General features: G+C 41.3%; 1 protein-coding gene and 1 long non-coding RNA gene across 9 annotated transcripts in view; one reads left to right on the forward strand and one right to left on the reverse strand.

The window, feature by feature from the left end:
• Positions 1-25562, forward strand: part of ralgps2 (Ral GEF with PH domain and SH3 binding motif 2) — a 109487-nt gene that overhangs the window by 34599 nt on the left and 49326 nt on the right. For all 8 annotated transcript variants that reach the window (XM_036141412.1, XM_036141410.1, XM_036141413.1 and 5 more), the window contains exons 6-9: positions 17428-17511; positions 22695-22784; positions 23538-23630; positions 23794-23920. In XM_036141412.1, the coding sequence (XP_035997305.1) occupies positions 17428-17511; positions 22695-22784; positions 23538-23630; positions 23794-23920 (394 nt within the window). The remainder of the gene's footprint in view (positions 1-17427; positions 17512-22694; positions 22785-23537; positions 23631-23793; positions 23921-25562) is intronic.
• LOC118564188 lies at positions 4198-7600 on the reverse strand. The gene is made up of 2 exons (XR_004931707.1): positions 6654-7600; positions 4198-6342 (listed from the first exon to the last, which is right to left on the reverse strand). It is a non-coding gene; the product is annotated as an uncharacterized LOC118564188 (long non-coding RNA).

Here is a 25562-nt window from a genome sequence, read left to right on the forward strand (position 1 = left end):
GACTTTTTCTTTCATTTTCTAGAGGTAAAAATCATAATTGATGAATTAGTTGTTTGCTTGCAAAGATAAATAAGTATAGCCATTACTAATACCATGGTATTACCTGTTTGGTCTCTGAAACCTGTGGTTCTTAGACAAGCTCTGAAATTCCAAAACAATTCACAAAAACTGTGGTTTTAGGAATTTTTAAAGTATAAATTCAACAACATTTTCACATTTTCTTTAAGGAAAACACCATGGCTTATTTGGCTAGTCCAGAGGGTACAGATTTTAAAGAGAGCTAATGGGTCCAGATGCAAATAGCTGTCAAATGGCCCCAAACTGCACTCCAAAAATCTGAAGCAAAACACCGCATTAGCTCTGGAACCTATAGACATTAAAACCAGACTACGATTCAGGAAGGGAATTATTTTATTTTACTACTTAAAGGCTCAGAAGGTTTTAAAAATGTGCAGGAAGATCTACTAACCACCGGAGCACACGTCTCAGTTATGCAGATGAAGGGGGTCTGACCTATTCTTGGTATGAAGCACACCATGGGACGCGTTGATCTCATGCATCTTCCTCTTTGAGCTGCCGGGGCCTTGTTGATGCAGGCACGGATTAGCAGGCTTTAAGGTTTACCACTGCAGCCTTATAAAAACAGCAGGCCCACCACAGCTCAGGGCAGCGCTGTAAAGTCTGAGCCCTGCTCATGCTTATGTGCAGCACTTGTTTGCTTCACCCCAGAGCAGCCGTCTCTGCCTCTGTAAGGCTTTCATTTATTGTCACATGGCTTCATGTTCTTCTGGTTTTGAGTCTGGAGTTGTTATCGTGGGGAAAACATCAGACGAAGCTCCAGCAGACCTTCACTTTGCTATAGTTTGTCCGGCTTGTTCAGCTGTTAATGATGCAAAATGATATGTCGTCTGATTTAGCTAGAGTGGATATTTATATGGAAGTCAACAGCCTGATTGGGGTTGGTGGTGTGAGAAGGCGATGACGGCTGTGGTGTAGGGGGGTAGAAGGAGCAGAGCGCAGGCTTTCCAGAGCCACCCTGCCGCATCCCAGCAGGTGGCGGAGCGGAGCGCGGAGGCTCTCTCCGCCCTGGCTGCGCTTCTGCCTCTCTGTGCTCACTAAGGAAAGGTACGCTGCTGTGACTTAAGTGAACTCCGCTCGAGTTTCCACCACTGTCTTCCTTGTGTCCTCGTTGCAAACGCATGATGGGAAAAGCAGCCGTGAGTGTTTTCAGGCACGCCTGCTGCTTCGCTCTGTTCTCAGCCCAAATAGGAAAATATTAAATAACTCCGTTGCTTGAGTTGTGCAACAGCGTTGTTATTGACATCCAGCCTATTTTTACCCTTTAACCACTTGGTTTCTTTGACTAAAGTTTAAGCGTGAACTCATACAGTACCTTGTGGAAGTATTCATGTTTTCACAACCACAAACTTTAATGTTGTTTTCTGGGATTTCAAATGATGGACCTCCATAAAGTGTGTAATTGTGAAGCGGAAGAAAAAGGATGCACAGTTTTCTTAAGGTTTTGCTAATGAAAACCTGAAAAGAGTGACCACATGTTGGGGCTAATACAGCTGTGTTTTTTGGTGTGTGCCTCGCCACCTTTTCACATTTAGAAGCTGAGGCTTTTGCCCATTCTTTAACTATCAGAAATCAGAATCACTTTAATAATCCCGGAGGGAAATTACAGTTCAAGTACAACCGTCGATCACATACATCACAAACATTTCGGGGGAACGATTGACTGAGGCCTTGCTGCCGAGGACCCCGCCTGACGCGGTAACCATAGGGTGCTGCCTTTAACTCTGTGGAAAGATAGGGGCCACTTTTGAGGAGGGAGAGAAAAAAAGACATTTCACACTTTATCCTATTCCAAGATACAGTTTGAAATATCAAAAAACCTCTCACGAGAAAAGCACATATGACGAGACAACATTTATGCAGGGGGTTAACCTTGGAGACTAGTCGCATGAAGTTCGTATGTTGTTGTGGGCATCAGTTATGTGTGCTCTCCAGAGGCCATTGTCCTTGATGTTATCACCGGCCCACAGTTCAGAAGCATCCACAGATGTCTGCAGGGGAGGAGGGAGCAGGGGGGTAGTTCTGAGCTCTCTCCCCATAACATCTAGGGGAGTTTTTTTGATAGGGGAGGCATAATCCAACTGACATCCACTGAATTTACCGATACATCAAAAATCCACCAAAGTCAATTAGCAGAAATCCAAGTATCATGAATCCAAACATGTATACGTCTTCCACATCCTCGACTGACAACATAAAAAAACACACCATCCTCCACCTGCTCCAGGAGTCCAGGGTGTATCCCACGAAATGTGTCCCGTTAAGACAAGACGGGTCCCCTCTTCCCTGCCTACCCGTCGAAAATTTTTTAACAATAGCATTGAGAGACCAGCTTACCAGGTCCATAAACTAGAAGTCGCCTTAGCCCTGCCAGGTTGGATAGCGAGCATTTGGACATCCGTTGCCACGGATTCTCACCCCTTCAACTCTGAGTATCTTCTCTGTGCTTATTGAAGAAATCAATCCCCACATCATGATGCTGCCCCCACAGTGTTTTTAATATATCTGGGGTGAAAGGAAAGGGCAACGCTTCGGCCAGTGCTCTTTAATGTCCTGTTAACAGCTGATCAGAAGCCGGATGAAGCCGCCCCTACTGTGTGCATGTGGCTGTGCATGGCGGAGTACACACGTGTGTCATGAGGAAAGGGTTATGTAAAAGATCAAAGGTATAATCTTGTCCAGTTTGGGCCTAAAAAAAAAAAGAAAGTGTCATGAATGATGTCATAGAACAGCTCTATTTATACTGAGATTCAAGTTACACATAAGTGGACTCATTTTCTAATCAGGTCACTTCTGAAGGCAGGCACCTTATTTTGGGGCATCAGACTAGAGAGGGTGGATGCAATGGTTACATTTTGAAAGCTGTCTGCCTTTCTTCCTTCCTACTTCTGGACTGAATGCAAATCCCTTTAAAGTCTAGATCTTCCAGAGTTTTTAATATTTTTTAACTTAGCTTTATTAAAGTTAAATTGTATTATATTTGGGATCTGTTTCTGATACATTCATGGGGTCTATCTGACAACATAAATGGGTTTTCCAAGTATAAAGCAGCCCTCACTTTTTCAGGGATGGACGCAGGAAGGTGGCAGACGTTTGGTGATTTACGACAGTCAAAGCAAATTGTATTTCTGTAGGACATCTGAAAATGACCATTGAGCTGTTTACTTGTTGAGAACTTGCTGTTTAAACAGACGTGATCATCCTCGTATTTGTATGAGGAACACGGTCGCAGTATACCAAAGTAATCATGGCACCATGTGAAATAAACAAGTGCGTCTTTTTTCAGTTGTAACACAATAGAAAAATGATGTGTTTATCCCGTTGGATCCCGCCCTCCCGACTCAAGCGATTCTGTCGGGGATAACAACTTGGTCATATAAACATTTCTCTTTACTGAGCGGCCCATGTCCCCCATCAGAACAGCCTCCACCGACGCTCAGCTCTCCTGACTCTGTGGTTTTTTTTTTTTTAGAGCAGCCATCCCCAGAAACTGGACCCGTTTACAAAACGCAGATATGTTCTGCAGAAGAAGAAATCCCAATGCGGGTCAAATTATGTAGTGACTCTGAGCGCTGCCTCTCCTGGTGGGAATGTGAGTTTACCTGCGTGCGAACCCAGGTGACTCTGGGCTAAAAGTAAAGAAGCTTAGGAGAAACAGACGGCTGCACACCTGGTTGTGCCGGGCACCTCACTGACTCTCCACGGACGTTTTAAACTTCATAGGTGAGCGCACAGAAATAGCTCAGGATGCGGTCTGGCGCTATTTAGAAAGGCTAAATTTAATAAGATTAACAATGACCACGCATAAACGTATAGTCATTTACTACATACCCTGACCTTCTTGGCGGGGCGGGGCGCCCCCTTGTTGAATGGTAGGGTAATGTACTATGTGTTGTGTTGGTCGGGTTCTCTTAAAATCTCCAATGAAGTTCCCGGACATTTGGGGTTGTAACCTGACTAAATGTGTATAAGTTCAAAAGGCCTGACTTCTTCTTTTGAGGCATTGCATGTGTTGTGTAATTCCCTTTAGACGAGAGAGTGGAAACAAGGCCGTGCTTGCTCTTGTTTCCTTTATGTCATATGATGTAATTCTCATTTAGTTTAATGGCGTTAAGGGAGTTTTTTTTTTTTTAGTTTTTTTTGGTTGGATGTTTGCAGGAGATATTTTTTATTGCTTTTATAAACTCTCAACAAATCCAGATGCCGTTTCGATGGTTGATTTTTAGTATTGCAGCTAGTGTGCATTAAAGTGAACAACAATAGTATCAACATTTTCAAAAAATGTTTCCATGTTTTTATGGCCTTCGCTAGAGCTGATCAATAGTGATGACAGCAAAGAGGAATGCCTTTACAGAATATTTCAGCTTGGTTTATAATCCTCTTAATGCACAATTTAAGCAGCATGACTCCACCACTTGGTCTGCTGGCACTTTTATTCAAATATTTATTTATCCTCCCTGTCTCCATAAACACTGCATAGCTATCACAATATCACAGCGTGAGACCCCATGTGACAAGGAGAGAAGCCTTAGGAGAGCTCGAGCAACCATATTTATTCACTTATATTTCTTCTATTTACTCTACTAAATGATCCAGACACCATTGCAGTAGAGCAGGAGATGTTAATAGCTTAAACGCTTCAACGCTGACATGCGGCAGATGTATGGAGAACAGCCCGAAAGGTCGAGCCAAACACTGTGGAGGAAGAAGAAATCCCAACCAGTGAAAAAAAAAATGCGTGCAGATCTGTGCGTCAAACACGGTGCAGAGACGGCACTTTCTCCTTTCAGGTTTCCTCGCTTTCTCCATTTTATTACACCTAAATGTTTCAGATCGTCAAACAGTTTTTTTTCTTTTTACAGCAGATGAAGGTTGCTTGAGTGAAGTTAAAATGCAGTTTTCAAACGGTGACTCCATTTATGAAGGGAAGCCATGAAAACTAACCTGGCCCCGTGTGAAAGTAATGGCCCTGAGAAGCTAACAGCTGGTTGTTCCGCCCTTAGCAGCAACAGCTGCCATCAAGTCTTTGGTCTTACTGGCAGCTATGGCCCACTCTTCTTTGCAGAAATTTAAAATTTTCTGTTCAATGTTTAAGGTGATGGTCCAGCATCTGAGTCAGATTAGTGTCCGGACTTTGACTAGGCCACTCTAAGAGCTTTTCATGTTTTAAGCTTTATTGTGTGGTGGACCAAGAGTGCTTGCTCTTGAGGTCACAAATTTTCTGCAAAAATAATGTGAGCAAAAATAATGCATTCATCATGAAGATCAACAGGACGTTATCATATTTTAAGTGATTTCTTGGTTCCATAGGAGATGTAGGAAGATGGGCGACGTGTGCCATGTTGAACTCAATTTTCATAAAAATGTTGTTAATTACAGGTTATTTAGGATTGAGCAAGTGGTAATTACTTTTTTTTTTCTTTCTATTTTTTTTTTTTTTTTTACTAAAGACCAGGTTGTTTTAAGATGGATTTTCAACACACAATTAATGAGATCATAATTTGTAAACTGCTGTCCGCTCTGGTTATCTGTCTCTGATATTAATGTGATAGATGATCTGAAGCGTTTAGGTCTGACCCCAAAATTAAAACAAGACCAGAATAAATCTCTAAAGGGGCAGATCCTTTCGTCTCAGCATCCGGCACAAAGTCCAGTCAGCACGTTTGGACAGGAAGCCCACATCTTGTTTCATATGGTGTAGGAAGTTGTACTTGGTGTACTTGGAAGAGACCTGCAGCTGTCTTTGATGAAGGATTTGCTTTAAGGGAAGCATCTTCAAAAACACATCTTGCTGCCACACAGCAAACAAACACTAAATCCAAAGCATTTGAGATGGCTATGATTCAGGACAGCCTTTTCCACGTGAACGGCGGGGACCCGTCGACGTCTATGTGGTAAACTCCATTTATTCAGCACCGAGGAATGCATCGCTCAGTTTGGCGCACCGGTACAATCAATGGGAACAGCAGACAATATTTTTTTAGGACGGTAGAATAATCTATACTGCAGAGCAGACTGTCGTTTAATTTACAGCTCCCCGATGAATGGCTGTTATGTTCCTTGGCTGTTGGTTAGCAAAGTGAAATGCCATTATAATGACATATGATAACATGGATCACAGGGAGGAGGGAGAGGAATGGATACCAGGGACTAGAAGGAAACCTCTCGCTCTCATCTGAATTTACGAAGCGGCGATTACTGTTGGGTTGAAGCCTCGGCGGCTTCGGTTAGCTGAGCTGTTCGTTTGCTTCGGCAGAGAAGGAGCTGGAACGATGTGTTACATGAAAGCATAAAGGAGGTTTTAGTCAATGGAAAAAACTATAGATATCATTCTCTGTTTTTCCAATTTTGTAATCAGACACGCTGCTGACGACCTGCAGCTGGACGTTTATGAAAAAGTGTCTGGGAGAAAAAAGAGAGCGTGAGTGATGGAGCGGGGCTTCAGGGGGGGAGCGCTGCCTTTTGTTTTTTACACAAGAGTCATGGTAACAGCCAAGCTGATTGATTTAGTGGCTTTGGCCGGCGAACTTTGTTCCAGCTCTCAGGGAACAGCAGTCGGGTTGCATTTTACATACCGCTGAGAAATATGTGGCTTTCCTCACATGTCTGGACACCCAGAGCAGATCTCCTTCTAAACATGCTGAAGGTCACGGAGAATAATGACTTGTAGTTGAAGGCAGGTAGTGTTTCATTTTCACGAGGCTGTCTCTGCTGAGCTTGTTTTTTTTCTCCCCACATCCACTTCAGAAGGAAACCGTCTCTTCCCTCATTTAGGTTACACCGCATTAAGAAGTGCATCAATCTGTTGAAGTGAGCAGATTCAGTCAGTCACATGTTTTGAGAAGGTCTTTATCCAGAAATGAAGGTAAAAGAGAACGTGCAACGGTTTATTTTAATCCCCCGTAACACTGAAGGCGGATTAAGTGATGTATAGTGTAGAATAAAACTTCTGTGACCAATTTCACATCTTGGATTTTAGTAAAGCATTTAGATTCTTTTTAAGTGCTTCAGTAATATTCAAGGCTTTTCAACTGAGCTTTCTTCTAAACCAAATATTATAGTAATCATACAAGTTATTTTTATTTACTTTTTTTTAAACCAGGAAGAACTCATATCTCTTTTGCAATAATGTCCTGACCAAGGCAGCCTGCAGCGCAAAACACGGTTTCAAAATAATATAGCAATCAAAACTTAAAGATAACCCATCAAGACTAAAAGTAGCACAAAGGTGTAAAAAGAGATCAGTAAACGTAGCGTAAGCTCATGCTTCTTGGGTTTTCAGAGGAGATTTATCCGTCAGTATAACATTTAAAGTAGTAAAACTTTAAGATTTAAAACAATGTTCGAAGGATTTCAGCTGTTGCTTTAAGATGGAGCAGAAGGCTTTCAGTGAAACCAGTTCGTACAGTTTCCGTTCAGATTAGAGGGTACGCACAGCGGAGTGGGCAGAAAATCTGAAAGCTTTATTTTCCATTTTAGACTGATAACGAGGAGCAGAGAAATACAAAATGTTATTTGATCGTAAGTAGTGCTGTCAAACGAATAAAATTTTAATCGCGATTAATCACATAATTTCAATAGTTAACTCGAGATTAATCGCAAATTAATCGCATATTTCATCTTTTTATCTCTGAAAGTGTAAAAGCCTATTTAGGCATTTTAATATGCAATTTTGCAATAAATGACACTAGTAAAAAACATGCTTGTACACATTTTGGATTTTTAAGCACTTTTCAGAATTGGAATGAAAACATCCTGGTGCCATTAAATGTTAAACTCTGGCCTATAATGGCTAAATCGCTAATCATAACGCTCTGTTTACAGAATGTGTAAATACAAAAAAATTTCATGCCAAAATATTTTTTTGCTTCTTAAACAAAGATAGACATGGTATAGAGCATTTACATATAAAGTCATACTAATTTTACATTTTGGAGACAAAAAAGACACCAAATTAATAAGCATTAAAGTACGGTTTATGGGTTGGGTTTCTGCAATGTTATCAACATGTAAAAACTTATCTTCAGAGCCAATCTCTGCTCAAAATGGTGATCTGCACCACCAAATCTACTTTCAGCAGTTATCAGTTATTGCAACCGTAAACTGCAGAAAATACGGGTAGCGTTGCTCTTCCTGCCTTTACTCCCTCTGCTCCTATGTCAGTCTAGAGGAGGATGCGCTGTAGCGCGAATTGAGGCGGAGGGAGATTTCAGCTGGTTATACTCAAGTGTCTGTAGTGCAAGCGGTTCTCTTTATAACTCCTGTTTATCGTCACTTATTTTAGAGCCCAAATAAGGGACTTCACTTTCAGAAACAAGCCCAAAAAAACCTGCAACCAGCAACTCATGAAATTTACAAGTGACTTTAGAAAAAAGAAGCCCAAAGTCACATGAAATAAGCGGGCATGGCAACAGTAAGTGCGGTCTGTTTGCTAGTCTCTAGCGATCTTGGAAACTACGGAAAGCGCCGAGGGTAAAAAAAAAAACAAAACACATTAACGCAATTAGCGTTAAAATATTTCTGCGTTATGGTCTAACAAAGTTAACTCGTTAATAACGTGTTAAAACTGACAGCCCTAATCGTAAGGCATAGCTGCTCTCAGTGCTCCAAAGAAAAGTGCATAAATAAGCAGCAACCAGCCCAGTAGGTCTTGTAACCCAGAGTCATCCCGTCCTTATCGGCTTGCATTAACGTACGATTCACAGTGGTGGGTGAGGCGGCTACAACCATACACATCGCCATAATCCAGGACAGGCAGAAAAGGTGCTGTTACCAGAAGCTTCTGAGCTCTGAGGAAGAAACATGAGTTATTTCTGTAATGGAAACCAAGATTCACTCTTAATTAGAAGATCAAATGTTTAAGATGAAATCTAAAAGAAAGCTCCAGATCTGTCCTGAGTGCTTGTACTCGTGACTAGAGTGTTTTAATTAAGGGTATTTTCTCTAAGGAAACAGATGAATTATTTGGGACTCTTAAAACCAGTTTCAGTTGCTCTGCGCTGCATCAAAGGCAGAAATTCAAATGGCTTTGAATTTCAACAGCAGCAAATTATAGAATCATCCACATAAAGATGTGGCCGTAGGCTTTTGATAAGTTTGAGCACAGATTGATTAATATGATTAATGTAGATTTTGAACAGGATTGGTCCAAAGCCTGAGCCTTGAGGTACTCCATTTGCGACCATCTGAACACACTGCGTTCTTGCTGCCTAGTGATCTGTAAACCGAGACAGCTTGTTTGGAGATGGCATTTTTGAAAACCACTTCTAGCAAGAAGCTACCAAGAAGCTCGGATAGGTCAACAAACAAAGCGACACTAAACATTTTTGAATCAAGTGCCTTAAACATACCGTGCTACTGGCTTAAACCTGACTGAAGAGGCTTTAGAAAGTTCTTTGATCCTAAAAACTGCTTTAGTAGATCACTGACCCATTTTCCAAAAGCTGTACCAAATATGTTCTGCACTGTTCGCCTAAACGCTTAATTTGGAGATGGGCGTGTAATTGTTTACAACTGAGGGCTCGAATTAACTTCTAGGGACCAGTGTGAGAGTGATAACACCAAAGTTAACACACCTGCTCCCCATTCACACCTGAACCTTGGAACACCGAGTCACATGACAGGAAGGAGGGAAAATATCTAACTAATTATCTAAATGTGGACATTTTCACTTGGAGGTGAACTCACTTTTGTTGCCAATTGTTCAGACATTAACGGTTCTGTGTTGGGTTATTTTAAGGGGACAGCAAATTTACACAAGCCGTACCCAAACTACACTCTAGTAAAGTGACACATCTTCAGTGTTGTCTCATGAAAATACGTGATGAAATATTAATAAAAATGTGAAGGATGGACTCACTTTTGTGAGATACTGCAAGTCGCTATATGCGATAGTCTAGTTTTGGCCACAAAATGTGACGGAGGCCCCAGCTGTGTAATTCAAAGCCGACTCCATCCAGCTGTCGTCAGAATTGATGGGAAGCTGTGTGTGGAAGAGGCTTTCACAGAACCGACTGTCTCTAGGCTGTTAGGACGCTGGTTTACAGCTCAGTGTAGTCTGCACATGTTGTTTGGACAGTGATTGCTACGCAACAAAAACAAGGAACTCCTGCTACACTCCAGCCTGTCAGCACCGCGCTCTGGACACATTCATCACTGTAAAAACGGGAGAAAATAATGCCTTGGCTGGAGGGACCGAAAAACCACAGTGACACGTTTTCCATTGTCTGAACGGACTTCTCCACCACTGCTAAAGTCATTTTTAATGCCTTCTTCAAGTGTGAACCAACAATTATGTGGAGAATAATCTTTACCAGAGTCTTTGTGCTTGAAAAAGAAACAAAATGCAAGAGCAGAGATGTACTGATCAGGAATTTGTGACAAATTGGCTCCGCTTGAGGTTTCTGCTCACAATGCCTTTAGGTTCCACGGATTTTCGGGATGCATTTACTGCACAATCAGACTTTGCTTTCATTGATTTGCACATATGCCCATAATAAATCATTGGGTGATGTTGCTGAACTATTATTAAAACCACAAAAGTTACTTTGAAGAAAACAAAGTCTAAGCCAGACAAGGCCACATACCTGATGGCTATTGTTGAAAATTGACTCTCTTTATAATAATCATGTCTATTTTAATTCCACCAGTAGAGATATGATGTTGCTTCTCAGGATTTAGCAAAGCTCAGGCCTGCAGATATCCATTTAAGCCGAGTCGGATTTTGTTTTTAGAAATCTAATTAAAGGCTTGAGATTATTTCTTTCTAGCCATCATTTATAGCCAATACTCATCTATAGTTAAGACTACTGATGTTCATGTTCCTGGCAAATTTACATTCTAGTTATTGCCATTCAACCATGAAGTTTGTTTCTGATTTGGAAAAGCCAAAAGACCATGTTCAAAGGGTATCCTTTAGGGAAAAAAGTCCCTGTTTTATACATTTTAAACAAAAAAAGTGTCTCAAAAAGAAGACGCTCCTCAATAAAAAGTGGAAATGCGTTTCTAGCATCACAGCAAGCCCTTTTCGGAGTTGGTCAGGTTGATCATTTGTCTTATGCAGTGGGGCTCCAGGTATTTGGGGTTAGAAGACCTCCGTGCCGTCACCCTAATCTCTTTCTACTTCCAGTGATTCCCAGATTCAGGACTCTGGCTGGGTCACGCCAACATCCTAATTACTTCCAGTCAGAAGAAGCATGTTGGTAAAATGAAGATTTCTTTTGAATTGCTTAAATTAGCTGGTGGGTCAATTAATACATGTGCAACTTCCAAGGGGTGTGAATAAGTTTGGGCTCAGCAGTTCAAATGAAACATATTAGGCACCATCACTCTGTGTGTGAGAGCAGATGCTTTAAAACTAATTGAAAATAGACGGTGATTATGGATCTGATGTTTTAAACCTTCTTTTGGCATCTTGTTCCAGAAGACATCTTTTTCTAGGCCAGTTTTTCAGGTATAGAACGAGCAAACGGCAAAAGTTGGAGATCTTGAAGGAGTAAAATGACCCCCGCCTGTTAAAGCCTAGTTCCCTGCTGTAGTGACCTGATTGATCAGCTGACATTTCTCTCTAGAAAGTGGTTTCCTTATGAGCTGCTGATTTATTGTGATGACAGCATTTATTACAATTAACCCCAATATTCTGAGTTGTTTTTTCTTCTCCTACATCTCAATGTCCCCTACACTCTTTGTGTACTTCATGCATATTTGTAATGATCGAATTGCTTAAGCGTGGGCTCAGAGTGCAGCGGACGTCTATCCAATGGGGCAAATCTAGTATCGGCATCCAGAATTTGCAAGCACGGCGCTCGAAATACAATATCCTGTCAAATATTGCGTCCCAGGAGTCCTTTGCAATAGTGAAATTGCAGACAACATTGCAAATATAATTGTGATTTTGTATTTCCTGCAGCTCTAGTTTTCTTTCTAGAAGTTTCTTACATCTTTGCTTCCTCTGATTTATTTTTTTTCTCTTGAATATACATCACTGGTGCTGGAAATGGCTAACTTTAGGTCATTTTGCCAGTAATGCTACCACTAAAACTGTTGCTGTGACCTGACAGTGCATATGGTAGTGCTTGGGAAGGCTGCATTCATTGATCAGAAGGGAAAAAAATAGATTTTCTGCCTGGCTGGTAACTAGCCAGAGCTGTTCTAGCCGAATATTGACCCATTTCTGCCGCCGGCGTGCATCTCTACGCGTGCATCAAAAACTATATTTCTTCCTGGAAGAAAGGAAAACCTTCTGCAGTTTGCAGCGAAGGTGGCTGCTAGTTTAAAGGTTTCTGAAAGTTTAAAGCTGAAGGGGGGAAAAAAACATCTTTTAAAGCAGATTTTTATTCTTCCTCTGCTTCTCGTATCTCCTCCCATGTTTTTCCTGGCCTCCAGATTTGCAGGGAGTCATATCTGCAGACCCATAAATTAGGCATAACCAGGCAATCAGCCCAGGGTCTCACTTCATCCTAAAGCTGTAATCAGCGAACAGACGCGACTCGGACCATTTTTCATGCCGGTCCTTCCTGTCATCCCCATTAAACCTTATCAATGCAACGTCCTCATTTCTTCCTGCAACCCCCTCAGTTTCTACCCCTTCTCATCTTCCTCTTTCTTTTTTTTTTCTTCTCCCCCCTCCCATAAAAACCCTTATCAGGGCTCCCCGTCTTGGCCCTCGGCCTCAAAGCGGCGCTCCCTGGGGTCCTGACACACAGTTTTCCACTAACAGAGCAGACAAGAAAAAAAGCAAAAACAAAGGGGAATTTTTGTGGCATCTAGCATGAGCTCATCGCAATTTGTAGCTCCGCTGCAGCTGTTAAGTCGTGGCCCTCCTTCATCTCCGTGCCTCTCTGTATTCATGTCCCCTCTATCTTAGTTAATCTTATTTGCAGATAATTGCATATACCCGGGTCCCTTAAGCGCTGAGCCAGAAGGGTACATCAGTTGTTTTGTTGACAGCCCCCATGTTACTCATACTCCCGGCAAAAAAAGTGTTGATGCAGTCAGCTTCACTCAGCCCCGCAGGAGCGCGCTTAAAAGAAAAATGCTGTTCAGCTCCACCAGCGTGAGGAAATGACAGGCTGTCTGTGGTTTAGCAGAGCAAGCTATTTTACTGCACTGTTTTACTGCAGCTTTTAAAACCCTCGCCTTTCAAAGCCTTTCTCCAAGCGCTCCAGTGTTGGATTTTTCTTTCTTTCTTTTTTTCCACTTTATCTTGCCAGGAGTTTTGTCAGGCCAGAGAGTGGGGAGAAGAAGGCAGTAAAGTCACGAGAAAATAAAGGAAATTAAATCCTAATAGGTTTTGGAGAGGCCGCGGATCAGTGGTGCTTAAATAAACGAGGCGGCCGGACTTTCTAATAACAGCACTGAACACCAGGGCAGCTTTAAATGACTTCAACTGTAAAACTACCTGGATGGACTGGTGGATGTTAAAATGAGAGGGCAGGGCTGAAGGGTCGGCTGTGAGGGTTCTTGTGGGTTGTAAAAATTTTTTTATTTTTTTTTTTTTTTGGCCCCTCTGGTACACATGTGTTATGGTAAAATGGTAAATGGACTGAACTTATATAGCCACGTTCGCCCAGTCGCACTCACTAACACGCACATACTTATACACCGATACACGTCTCGGTAGGCAACTTGGGGTTAAGGGTTAAGTGCCTTGCCCAGGAGCACATCGAGATGTCACAAGGGGAAGCTGGAATCAACCTCACAACCTTCTGATTGCGAGACGACTACTCAAACCATCAAGCCACAGTCGCCCGATGTTAAATGCTGCACAATAGATTAATGCACAAAATAAGTTCAAACAGAAAATTGACAGAAATCCATACTTCTGTTTGAATTACATATTATTTCACAATAATATTGTTTTTGTTTTTTAAAACCAGAGACAAGATGACTTTAGCTACTGTTTTTACTCTGTACCCATTTTTTGCTTCTGATAGATTTTGTCCTTGTGAATGGACCAGATCCCTCTTAACAGACCGTGCACGGCTGGAATATCGATAATTGGGGCCTGTCGTATGGGGAAGATTGGGGCACAAATCGTGCTAATTATCCTGCTGTATGAACCAGTCTTAAGAAAGACAAGTTTTTTCCTTACAAACAACTTGTTGGCATGCAGGTATAAAGGCTTATGGGGAGAATTCGCCCTCACCATCCTCCTCAGTGTCTATGGTGGCAAGATAAATGTGCTTCTTTCCTTCTTGCTCATTATTTCTTCTACCCTTTTGTAGATGAAATTGTTTCCTCCTTCCCTCCCTTCTTTCCTCTTACTTCTTTCCTTCCTCCTGCTTTTTGTCATGTCATTGCCAATCTGTCCTCCCACCCTTCTTTTTGTCCATCTGGCCTTTTCTCATGCTTTCCTTCTTCCTTTGCATTGTTCATTCTCTCCTTCCTTCTAACATGGTGTCCTTCCTTCCCTTCTCATTATCTTTATTGTACCATTCCCTTTTTCTTCTATCTGTCCTTGTGTCCTTCCTTCATTCAAGCTATCCTTCCGTCCTTACTCGCACCTCGTGTCCTTCCTCCTTTCCTGTCAGTCGGTGGTTTTTGCAGTTTTCAAATGTAAAGCCTGACCAATGTAGAAATGTCTGCCTTAAGTTGATTGTGAGTTTTATATTTGTGTAAAGATTGAGAACTGAAGTTTTATGTCTGGACTTTTTACATTATAAATGTGTAGATTCCCTGTTTATATCTCCAGACAAACTGAAAGTGATTCATGTGACAGTCTTACTAATAAGAGGGTTCCTAGAAACATTGGTCAATAAAAAAAAAACGATAAACAAAAAAAGAAAAAAAAAGCTTTGATTTTACTGAATAAATGTGCTGCCATTAAAAACTGGATTAAAAAAAAATCAGTACAAGTTTATGCCACTGCATTAAAAGATGAATGTGTTATAGGCTTTTTTTACACACGTTTACACGTGGGGCGAGTAAATCTGGCAGCCACCATAGGTCTGTCTTGTTATTGCGTCGCCTACCTGCCTGGGTGGCAAGGGCGGAGCTGTTAGACATAAAGACAACAAACCAACCCACCTCTAAATATAGGAGGTCTTTGTTTAAAGAATTAAGGGTTTTTAGCATGAATGAGAGGCTTAATGTTCGTAAAATTAATAGTAAAATGCGCTGCTCTGTTTGAACTCCATCTCATCAAAGGTCCAGCACAGCTAAACAAACCTGTGAGGCTTCGCACTGGCGATTTAAAAAAAAAAATCTTTGTAGAAAGATGTTCCCAGTTCTTTGTCAGAGTTTCAGTTTTATAGCTTTTTTTTTCTCCCTGTATCTTCATTCTTAACCATTGACAATAGACTCGAGGCTTGACCTCACCCACGCATCGTCTGCTTCTAACATCTGTATTTGATCTGCGCCTTCTTTGCCTCTGAGACTTACCCCTGAATGAACAAAGGCCAAAAAAAAAAAAAAAAAAAAAGTCATCCTGATCCAGTCCAGCTCGGGGAGCTCTGAGAAGTTTGCTGGAGGCTGCTGCCTCCAGACAGTCGCACTGCGTCACAGGGGTGATGGTGTGGGGGAGCTGCAGCCTGATTCAGCTGTTTAGAGCCTATCCAAAGTGAGCCGGGCTGGAGGAAGGTTTAGGAGGAGGGCTTACACAAAGTTTCCCCAACCGTTATGTCACCATTGTCCCTGGCGTCTGGGACATCCTGTGGAGGGCGCAAGGAGGAACCGGGTTCCCTCTGGACTGTATGTGTGGTCTCCGCCTTTACCTCATCGCTGAGGACGGCAGCCGGAGGCCAAACGGAGTCCAGCCTGGCACTGAAATGGAAACAAATGAAAGTTCGTGTGTTGATGGAGTTCTCTCTGTTCAGCGTCCAAAGGCGCTACTCTTGCTTTTAATCAAGTCTACTGAAAACAGCCCCGCTGCTGCTGCTTCCACAGCTGCTGCTTTGTAAGAACGGTGTTAGGTCATTTATTAACTTTTGAATAAAAAAAAAAAAAAGCAACAAACAAAATCCTTAACAACGTAGTCACGTTAACCCTCATAATCTACAATAGGTCAAACATTCTCCAGTCGCAGCTCAAACGGTGTTATTTGCAGCCATGTGGTCAGAAAAGGTACGGGTCACTGCAAGACTAAACGGAAAGCTATTATGATCTATTTGCTTTTATTTAAAACGGCTGCATAATAGCTCTACCCGCTGCTGCCAAATACACCACTGTAATACACCATATTACATGATTATTACATTTCTAATTGATCTAAAAATGTTTTTGTTTTTGATATGTTGACCTAATGAGTAATATAGAAAAAAAACACCTGCTAATTGTAGTAGTAGTTTGCAAGCAAACTTGCTTATTGCACAGAATATTTGATATTTTTGCCGTTCTTCTTTTTGTAGAGACAAACTGGGGTTAGAAAAAGTAGAGAAGCGTCAATCACTCATTTTCTGACCAGCTTTAACCCTTTAACCTGAGTTATCCATGTCGGGAGCAGAGGTAACATTAAACAGCGTGTCTGAGAACAATTAAAGGTGTGGTTAGTTTTACGACTAAATGATTATAATGTTAACATCTTAAACTTTTTGGATGTTATTAGAGCAGCTAGCTTTGTTGAAACGGCAGTCCCTGTTTGTATTCCCTCCAGAATATTACTGCTTACCTTAACTCAGTTTTCCAAAAAGGCGACATGTCCAATTCTGACATGTTGAATAACTTGGAGAGGTTGAAAGGAGGAAAAAAAACAGATAAATTCTGCCCTCCTGTTACACAATGCAAGTCTTGCTCTCTCTCGCTCCCTTGCAGGCTCTTGCAGCGCTGCACAACTCCAGTCACTGTGACACTTTGTGTCCTTAAAACTAAAGAAACCGGCATGATGAATTTTTTTTTTTCTTTTGTGCTCTTTTAAAACTAACTTTTCCAGTTCTTAGTAGAGCTTGAAAGCTGCTTCATGTGGGATGAGGACACTGACTTGGTTGTTTCGTTGGTTGTGCTTTAAGACGTTTCTAGCACCCAAACAACAAAGTTTGCTTTAAATTGTCCCGCCCCATGCGTAGTGTCTGCTCTCCTACCTGTTACTGTAAGCGATGTTACAATGCAGTAAGGGAGAAGTCTCTCAGTATAAGCCGTGCTGTATAATAAGTAAAACAGACGTGATCCTGTATGACCTCACCCGTTTGTTTTTGCTGTCACTCCTTTATCCCTCTGAGCCTTTGACTGAATCCTGTCTTCACTCAATGGTTCGTTCTCCTCCTCCTCATCTGCTATCCTGCTATCATGTCTCGGTCCTCCCCCCTCCATTCTGTCTCCCAAAGCAAATCCTCCAAATACGCTGTTAAATACATTAGTGAAATGTGTGTGTATATGCAAAATTCTGATAATCTGGGTCTCATTTATTGTTTACAGGAGCTATCTAGCTGCGGCTGGAACAAGAAGGAGAAGCACAGCTCCGCTCCAAATGTTGTGGCCTTCACCCGCAGGTTCAATCAGGTGAGACTCCAAACATCCTTTGCAACACACAGCCAAGTCCAATCTAGAGTCTCGCCCAAAAAACGAAAAGAAGGGAAACTCTTCCTCCTGCGGTCTTGGAGATTTATGAGTGTTGGCCGTTGAGGTTTGACGAGATGACAGCCCGTCTTTCCATCATGCCCTCCGTCTCCATCCTCCTGGTCTCCAGTCATCACCCCGGTTCTCCCAGATGTGCTTGTTTTTGAAGCTGTGTTTATCGTGGCAGCTCCTAACGATCCCTCTGTCTCCTCCTCGCAAGTGAAATGCTTTTAAATATTTCACAAGTAGTCCCCTGCTGAAGCATGTCTGAAGGTGGCCAGCTTTCTAATCCTTAGCTTCTCTCGTTCATATAGTGGCTTGCAAAAGCATTATTTCTTTTGGATTTTGTCAGCTTACAGCCACAGGCTTCTATGCATTTTATTGGGATTAACAGTGAAGTCGAAGGAAACGACACATGGTTTTCATTCCTTTTTTTTTCTTTTTTTTTTTTTTTTACAACTAAAATAAGTCGATTGTCTGTCAATAGGACATCTGATAGCTGTGCACTCCATCAATCTAGCCTTGATTGAAGAGCGACAAGAAGAAAGAGAGCCATAAGTAGGCCCGTTTGCTAAAAGCCACGAAGGGCACACAGCACACGGGTGGAAGACAGCGCTCTGGTCAGATGAAACCAAAATCCTGGCTCATGTGCATCTCCATTTCATGATGAAAAACTAAAATTGCCCATCACCCTCAACACAGCACCCTAAAGTAAAGTGACAGCAACACCAGGGGCAGGGAAGCTGGTCAAATATGATGCGGAGATGAACTGAGCGAAATACAGGACTACAGCTACAACTCAATGGCGTAGATAAAGTATATCTGTAAGATAAAATAAGTCAAAGTTTAGACCTAAATTCAAATGAGAATCTGAGACAAGACTTAAACCATTCCACAAAGAGTCTTTTGCTCGCTATCTCCAAACCAGTCACATCCACAGCAAGTTGTGGGGATGATTCAGGAGGTAACCATGCCCTTTAATCCACTTCCTCTGTTTTTGCCAGTCTTTGCTGAGACCCACTGCGCCGCCCTCAGATATAAATATGATCCAGGAAGAATGTGTTGCTGTGGAAATTTCTCTACGTATGACAGATCCCAAACGGTGATTCAAGATGTTTGCTGCACACATTCGGCTGCTGCGAGCCAAGGAAAATGGGCTTTTTGGATAGCCTGCTGGGATGGAGAGTTCCAGAAAGCCCCTTGCACGTGAACTGAGGCTGTTATTTTTCCTTTATTCTAGCTTTTGTTGACTCAGTGCTTTTAGGAGCCAATAAAGAGACGATTTGCCTGCAAGTTTAAACCACTACGATTAATGCCCCGTAACCTGTTCCTTTATCTCAGTTTGTTTAATACACCTTTATTAATCTCCAGGCAAGCATTGATTGAAGCTGTAAGATTTTTATATTCACCAGTTTCTTCCATTAGACCATTCAACTGGTTGATCAGCAGCCGATGCCTCTGTGTCGGCTTTAGCTGCTCCACCTTATCTAAGATTATTGAAACACTAGGAGCTTCTAGCTCCATCTAAACGACCAGACTTGCTTGTAAATGCAGGAAGTATGACTGGAGATGAATCAGTAAGGGATTAATGACAGATGTCCAGGCTGTTTTTTGTAAAACTTTGACCTCCAGATAATTTGATCCGATTTCTCTTTAAGAAGTATAATTTAAGAGTTAGCATTTTTTTCTACATTTCCTGCAGTAATCAGCCATCCCTGAATCGTATTAGAAACAGGCAACTACTAGTAAAGAGAGGACTATGATGTAAAGTGAGGACCTTTCCTTGGTCCTCACTTTTATTCTGAGCTAGGGGTTAGGTTTAGCTCTAAGGTGTAAATTAGGTTTAGGTTAAGGTTAGGTAAAAACCAGTAAAGGTAAGGACTAGGGTCAGGTTTAGGCCATAAAAAAAGGATTGAAAAGAATGCAAGTCTATGGAAGTCAAGGCACAGTCCTCACTATGCACGTTAAACAAGGATGTGTGCGTGTGTTACTGTTTAGGCATCAGAGTGAGGACCGTTTGTATCAAAGTGAGGGCATTTTGCTGGTGCTCGTTATATTTTGCTAACGGTCAGGTTGAGGACTAAGGTGTGAACTGAGTTTAGGCTAAAGCTAAGGTTAAGGGTTTGGTATGGACTGGTAATGGTTATTTTTCGGGTTGTTGTCAGGGTTAGGGCATAGAAAGGGTTGAAAATGACTGAAAATCAATGAGTCAACATATGGTCCTCACTACATATAACAAGACGAGAATATGTGTGTGTGTGAGTGAGAGGGTCAGAATGGAGTCACACCAACGCAGGTATTTGCTAATTTGAAGGGAAAAAAAACACAACCCAAAAAATTAGACTTGTCATTTTTAAATAGTATTTATCTGTTCAACTTGCTGATTAGCATGGTTAATGTCAGTAACTATAAGCACTAGTATCAGCGTAAATTCCTTATCTGAAGCTCTGTTTTAGCTTGGAGATTTCCAAACATGGCTAACTTAGTCATTGTTACATGTAGGGTTGGGTGATATGGCCAAACTTTTATCACAATATATTTCTTCATTTCAGTCGACACAATATATTTACGATATTGATACAAACAAAATAAAAGCCTCAGAAAGACGTAGGAGAATAGTTTTGCCATGGTTATAAAACTCCAGTATAACATTTTAGAAGCATTTGCTTGAAAAAAGAAAATGCAGAAAACTACAGAAAACCCAGAATGTCAGTCAGAGACAAATTTTATCATAGACTGTAATGTATATTGAAATATTGAAATTTCATATTACCTTTATTGAAAAAACTTATATCGTGATATATATTGTTCAAAAAATAAAGGGAACACTTAAAAAACACAATGTTCCCTGTATGTTTTTGAGCAGTATATATTGATATTGATTTATTGTCCACCCCTAGTTCTATGAAAAACAGAGGTTGGAAAAGTCAATCTGCTCAACACAACAACCTTTTGTGATACGCTTATTAGCATTTCTGGTATCTGCTGACTCCAGGACCAATCACTTCTCTAATAAAAATAATGCAATAGAAACAGTTGATGTATAATTAAAGTATTTAAGAGGTATTAAAAAGTACATAAAAGGAAAGAGTGTCTCATTTAAACACCTTACATTTGACCTGTGCTGAGACCTTGTAGTGCTTACAGTGTTTAAGTAAGAGAAATGGCAAACATGTGAAAGAAAGCGCTCTGGTTGGAGGAAACCAAACATTTGACTTCAGTGCATTTCCTGTGTATGGTGATTAAACCAAAACTGCTTCCATAAGTGATCTCATTGTTGTTCGCTTTTTGCAAACTGTGAGTGGCCTTTCTTAAACGAGGTGTCCAGCGCAGCATAGTAGAAAGTTTTTCCACTTTAGTGCCCCGTTTCTAGGTGAAGAGTAGAAAAGAAGGGATAGATATACCCGCTGCTCCTCACGTTTCTGTGAAGCGATGAGCATTGCTGCTGTTGCCAGGAAAATCAAAGCAAGGACAAGCTTGGATTTGTCTAAATAATTTTTGTTAAGCAGTAACTTCTACTAACAAACTTTAAACTTGAGTTGTACAAACGCATCCTGTTTGCGTATTTTAGTGGCTTCATCTCCTAGAACACGGATGCTCTTTACATGAAGGGTCAGAGCAGACGCTGCCCGCTGAGGAGGCGGAGGTCTTTGGCAGTGCAGCAGGGGTCCTGAAGACCTGCTATGACTCTGTGGGGACTCTGATGCAGTTTGTTGGTTCAGCAAGTTATCTACAGCTGAGAGGACATGGTTAGATAATTACATCAGGAAGGCCAGCGGTGTCCTACGATGTCCCCTTTACCCAGTGCAGGAGGTGGGAGACAGAAGGACTCAGACATTATCCATCAATTATGTTATTTTTGCCTGCCACCCCATGCATGGAGCTGTTGCAGAGCTCCTTCAGCGAGAGACTGCTGCATCCTTGGTGCACAAAGGAGCGCTTCCACAGATCCTTCCCCCCAGTTAGACTTTCTAACCATCACTGCTCCTAACAAACTCAATAAGTTGTTAATCATCTCTGCTGTTTATACAGTTCTTTCATTCTTATGTATATTTAAGCACAAAAAACAGACTATATTTGGTTGCATATTCTGTTGAATTACACTACTCAGTTACACACTTATTAATTTTTTTTGAGTATTCCATTTTTAATGAATAATACTTATACAGTATTTCTTCTTATGTTGTATGTTTCCCTTACCTCTTGTTCCCTTTTTTTTTTTTTTTTTTTTTTTTTTTTTTAACCTTTGTGTCTATCTGCAGGTTTATCTTTGCCTTTCATTTTGCTGTTGGGACACCTGAATTTCCCCTGCTGTGGGACAAAAAAAAAGGATTTTTCTATTCCATCCTAACTAAGCAGATTTAGGAACTGAACTGAGAGGTTTAGATTTACAGAACGTGGGGAGTTAAAAGTAGGATTATCTCAGAGGAAGACACAAAGATGGAGAAAGTGCTCGGCTCAGAACACAATGTCCAGACAGCTGCTGGCTTCCGTCCTGAAGTTAACTTTCTCTTCCGCAGTATCCCCCTCTCTTCCCTCACTCTTCTCCTCTTCTCCTTCCCAGTCCCTCCATCCATCCCGAGGGTTTAAACACAGATTGATTGACTGACTTGTTTAACCGTGTATGCGTAATCAGTATTTTGTCTTGCCAGCAGTTTCCCTAAAGAGACAGATTTCCGACATCCCTCACTGTCTGGCCAAGTCCTCCGAACAAACACATGTGCCTGCTGTTTTCCCCTCCTTTACCAATTGGCGTTTCATGCGCTTTAGTGTTTGTCTACCAGCCGAAACAGATTTACCAACTGATTCTGATGCTTTTTGTTTCATCAAGAGCTAGTTTCTAAGTGACCTAAATGAAGCATTGCTGTTAAAAACCTGTCCTGTAGTGAATTGCTTTTCTTTATACCCCTCTAAGCCCAGAGTTGTCATGGCTTGCTGCAACTTTTGGCTCAAAGATCGAGAGATCTAGTGAAGGAGAACAAGCTCAGTTTTTACTTACCTGAAACCCTGATTCTGCTTTGGAGATTGTCCGTTCTGATTGTTCTCCTGTTTCTGACAGGTTTTTTTAAGAGTGGCTTGATGCAGTGATCTCTGTTGGTATGTGTGTGTGTCTTATTTTTTCTTAGACGAGTTTCTGGGTGGTAAGAGAGATCCTCCACGCTCAAACGCTGAAGATCAGAGCCGAAGTGCTGAGTCTTTACATCCGCACAGCCAAGGTACACATGCCCGCACAGAATACAACATTAATGCAGTAATTTACCCAAATGTTTGCTGTGTAGTAGATATGTGTTCATCCAGTTCCATGGACCAAATTGAAACAATCCATTATAGAGCACCTACACCTTTTGGTTCATATGACAAAGTAACTTGTATAAGGATAGTCATAGTAAAAGAGACTGTATTGGCTGCTGTAGCTTCCTCTGCCAGCTGCTTGGATATCCATGGGCAGCTTTTGATGAAGGGGAGAACTGCAGAGAGGAGCTGAAATGCTAGTCGTTTCAGTTCAAATAGAGCACTGGATTTATAAAATGGTCTTTGGCCACACACATCGTTAACCTGAATTGTACTACGAAATGTTGTGAGTCTAATAATCAGTGAGTCCTATCAAAAGAGAGGATGGACATTTGCTAAAGTTAGCATGTTACTTCAAGTAAATGCTCTGCATGCAAACATCATTAGCAGGAGCACGACACGAGTCTTACTGATTACTGTAGCTTGATGCTTCGAGTCAGATATGTGTTAAGATACAAAATTTGGACATGCAGAAAATATCCGCTGACACAAAATATCCGTGGCCATTAGGAAGCGTGCACAGTCTGCAGGGCTGTTGCTTTAAAGCTGCTGAGTTGACATGCCGTTGATTTTTACCAAAGCTTCAGACTGGCTGTGAATCAGCAGGACAGAGCAGGACCTCCTTACTGTGCAGACATATGTAAATGCATGCTCGCTTGTTGTGTAACCTTCCACAGAAACTGTGTGACATGAACAACCTCCACGCTGTCATGGCTGTGGTGTCCGGGCTACAAAGCGCGCCCATCTTCAGGCTCACCAAAACGTGGGCTGTGAGTATAGTTGCCTTTTACTTTTAACGCACTTGCTGTTTACCGATGCCCGATGGACATTAAGCTACCTCCAGTCAAATACGTCAGCTTAATTGAAATAATTTGCTTGTAAAAATCACTTAGTTTTGTGTCTGCTTGCACTGATGCCCTTTTCCCCTCACAGCTACTGAGCCGAAAGGACAAGTCTACGTTTGATCGCCTCGACTACCTGATGTCCAAAGAAGACAACTACAAGCGTCTGAGAGACTTTATCAGCAGCCAGAGCATGGTCTCCTGCATACCATACCTAGGTAAGGGAAAGCAATGGTGCAGCATGCAGCAACCCCCTTTCTTCCAATTAACCTATTGACCAGTCAATTCAAGCAGCTAATTTTCCTCTGAAAAAAAAAAAACCTTTACCTCCAGGATGACAAAAATTAATAAATTGGAGTTATTATTACATATTATTTATTTACTCACAAAAAAGGTGTGTAGAACATGAAAATTAAATGAAATTTAACTGGAAATGAATAAAACTTGGCCTTGTTTCAGCTATGGGTCCAACTCCAAAGGAAATTAGTTTGTATCCATTAGATCCTTTATTCAGAATTTGTAAATGGAGATGGCAATTTACAAATGGCTTATTTATTTATCATTTAATAGTTTTTCTTGTTTCAAAGTAGGTTTATCTAGAACTTTAACATTATCTACACAATTAAAATTAACTGAACTAAATTAGATTTGGTCGGCCGCACAAAGTCTGCACATTAACACACAAATACAGCGATAATCTATCAAATGTGCTTCTAAATATTTGCATAAATACTTATTCAGGGGAAAACAACATGTCTGCCTTTTATAGCGGGGATCCAGCAGCTTAATAAAGTCTTATGGTTGATTGATCTCACTGTCCATTCAGCAGTGGCCTCTGGGATTTATCTCTTCAGGTTTCTCATCATTTAGAGCACATAGGCTTTCAAATACTAAAATCAACCCTTTAGAAACAGGCTCCTTGAATGTGAAGCAGAGAGAATCATGTCTGTCTTCAAACTGTGTTGAAAAGGGTTTGAGTTGCATTAAAAATGTAGTTTCTTTATCTGCTGATTTCAGGTTTTATATTACTGGTGTATTAAGCCCGCGAGCCCCCTTTCAAGGGGGCTTGAGCTGTTTAGCAACAATAATGTGCTTGTGGCTGACTAACTCTGAGACCGACACACACTTATATGTCCAGATCTTCATCTTTCAATCTCAATAATTTCAAAATTTGTGCCAAAAGTGGCACAACATCAATAGACTTTTTAATCTAAACATAGAAGGTATACCTTCTCAATTGCTTGTTGTGTGGACACCAAACTTGCTACAGATGTAACCAAGATGTAGTTATAATATATTGTGTTTATTTCCTCCTGTACAGTAGGAAGAAGTAATAAGTTTTGTATGTAAACAACTTTTTTTTTTTTTTTTTTTTTTTTTTTTTTTTTTAAGCGAAATTCATTTTTGGGGCATTTAAAGTTAGGGTCGGCGTTTCCCCAAGTTCCTTTTTAAATAACTGCAAATGTGTAAGACCGTCTTACCTGCTCCTCCGCTCTTCAGGGGGATTGCATGAGGAAAATCTCCCAAATCCACTCCTCGTCTTTTCATAAACTTGAACGCGGTTTGTTTCTTGCGACTCTCAGCCATGCTCAAAGTCTACGGTGAGAGCAGCGAAGCTACAATGAACGACACACACCGAGGCTAACCGCTAAGCTAACTATATACATAAACAGAAGTGTGCATGCGCAGCCAGCAAACGGAAACTACCAAGGAAGGAGCACACACACACTGGCGTTGTGTGAGCTCGTCACAATGATTGGCATGTGGGACAAACAATAGATGAGGTGATACACCAGGAACTAGAGGGACAGAGGAGAATGAGAGCAGAACCAAAACTCTGACAAGTCCATGCTCTTTGGT

Source organism: Fundulus heteroclitus, chromosome 9 (assembly GCF_011125445.2).
Source record: "Fundulus heteroclitus isolate FHET01 chromosome 9, MU-UCD_Fhet_4.1, whole genome shotgun sequence".
Taxonomy (NCBI): Eukaryota; Metazoa; Chordata; class Actinopteri; order Cyprinodontiformes; family Fundulidae; genus Fundulus; species Fundulus heteroclitus.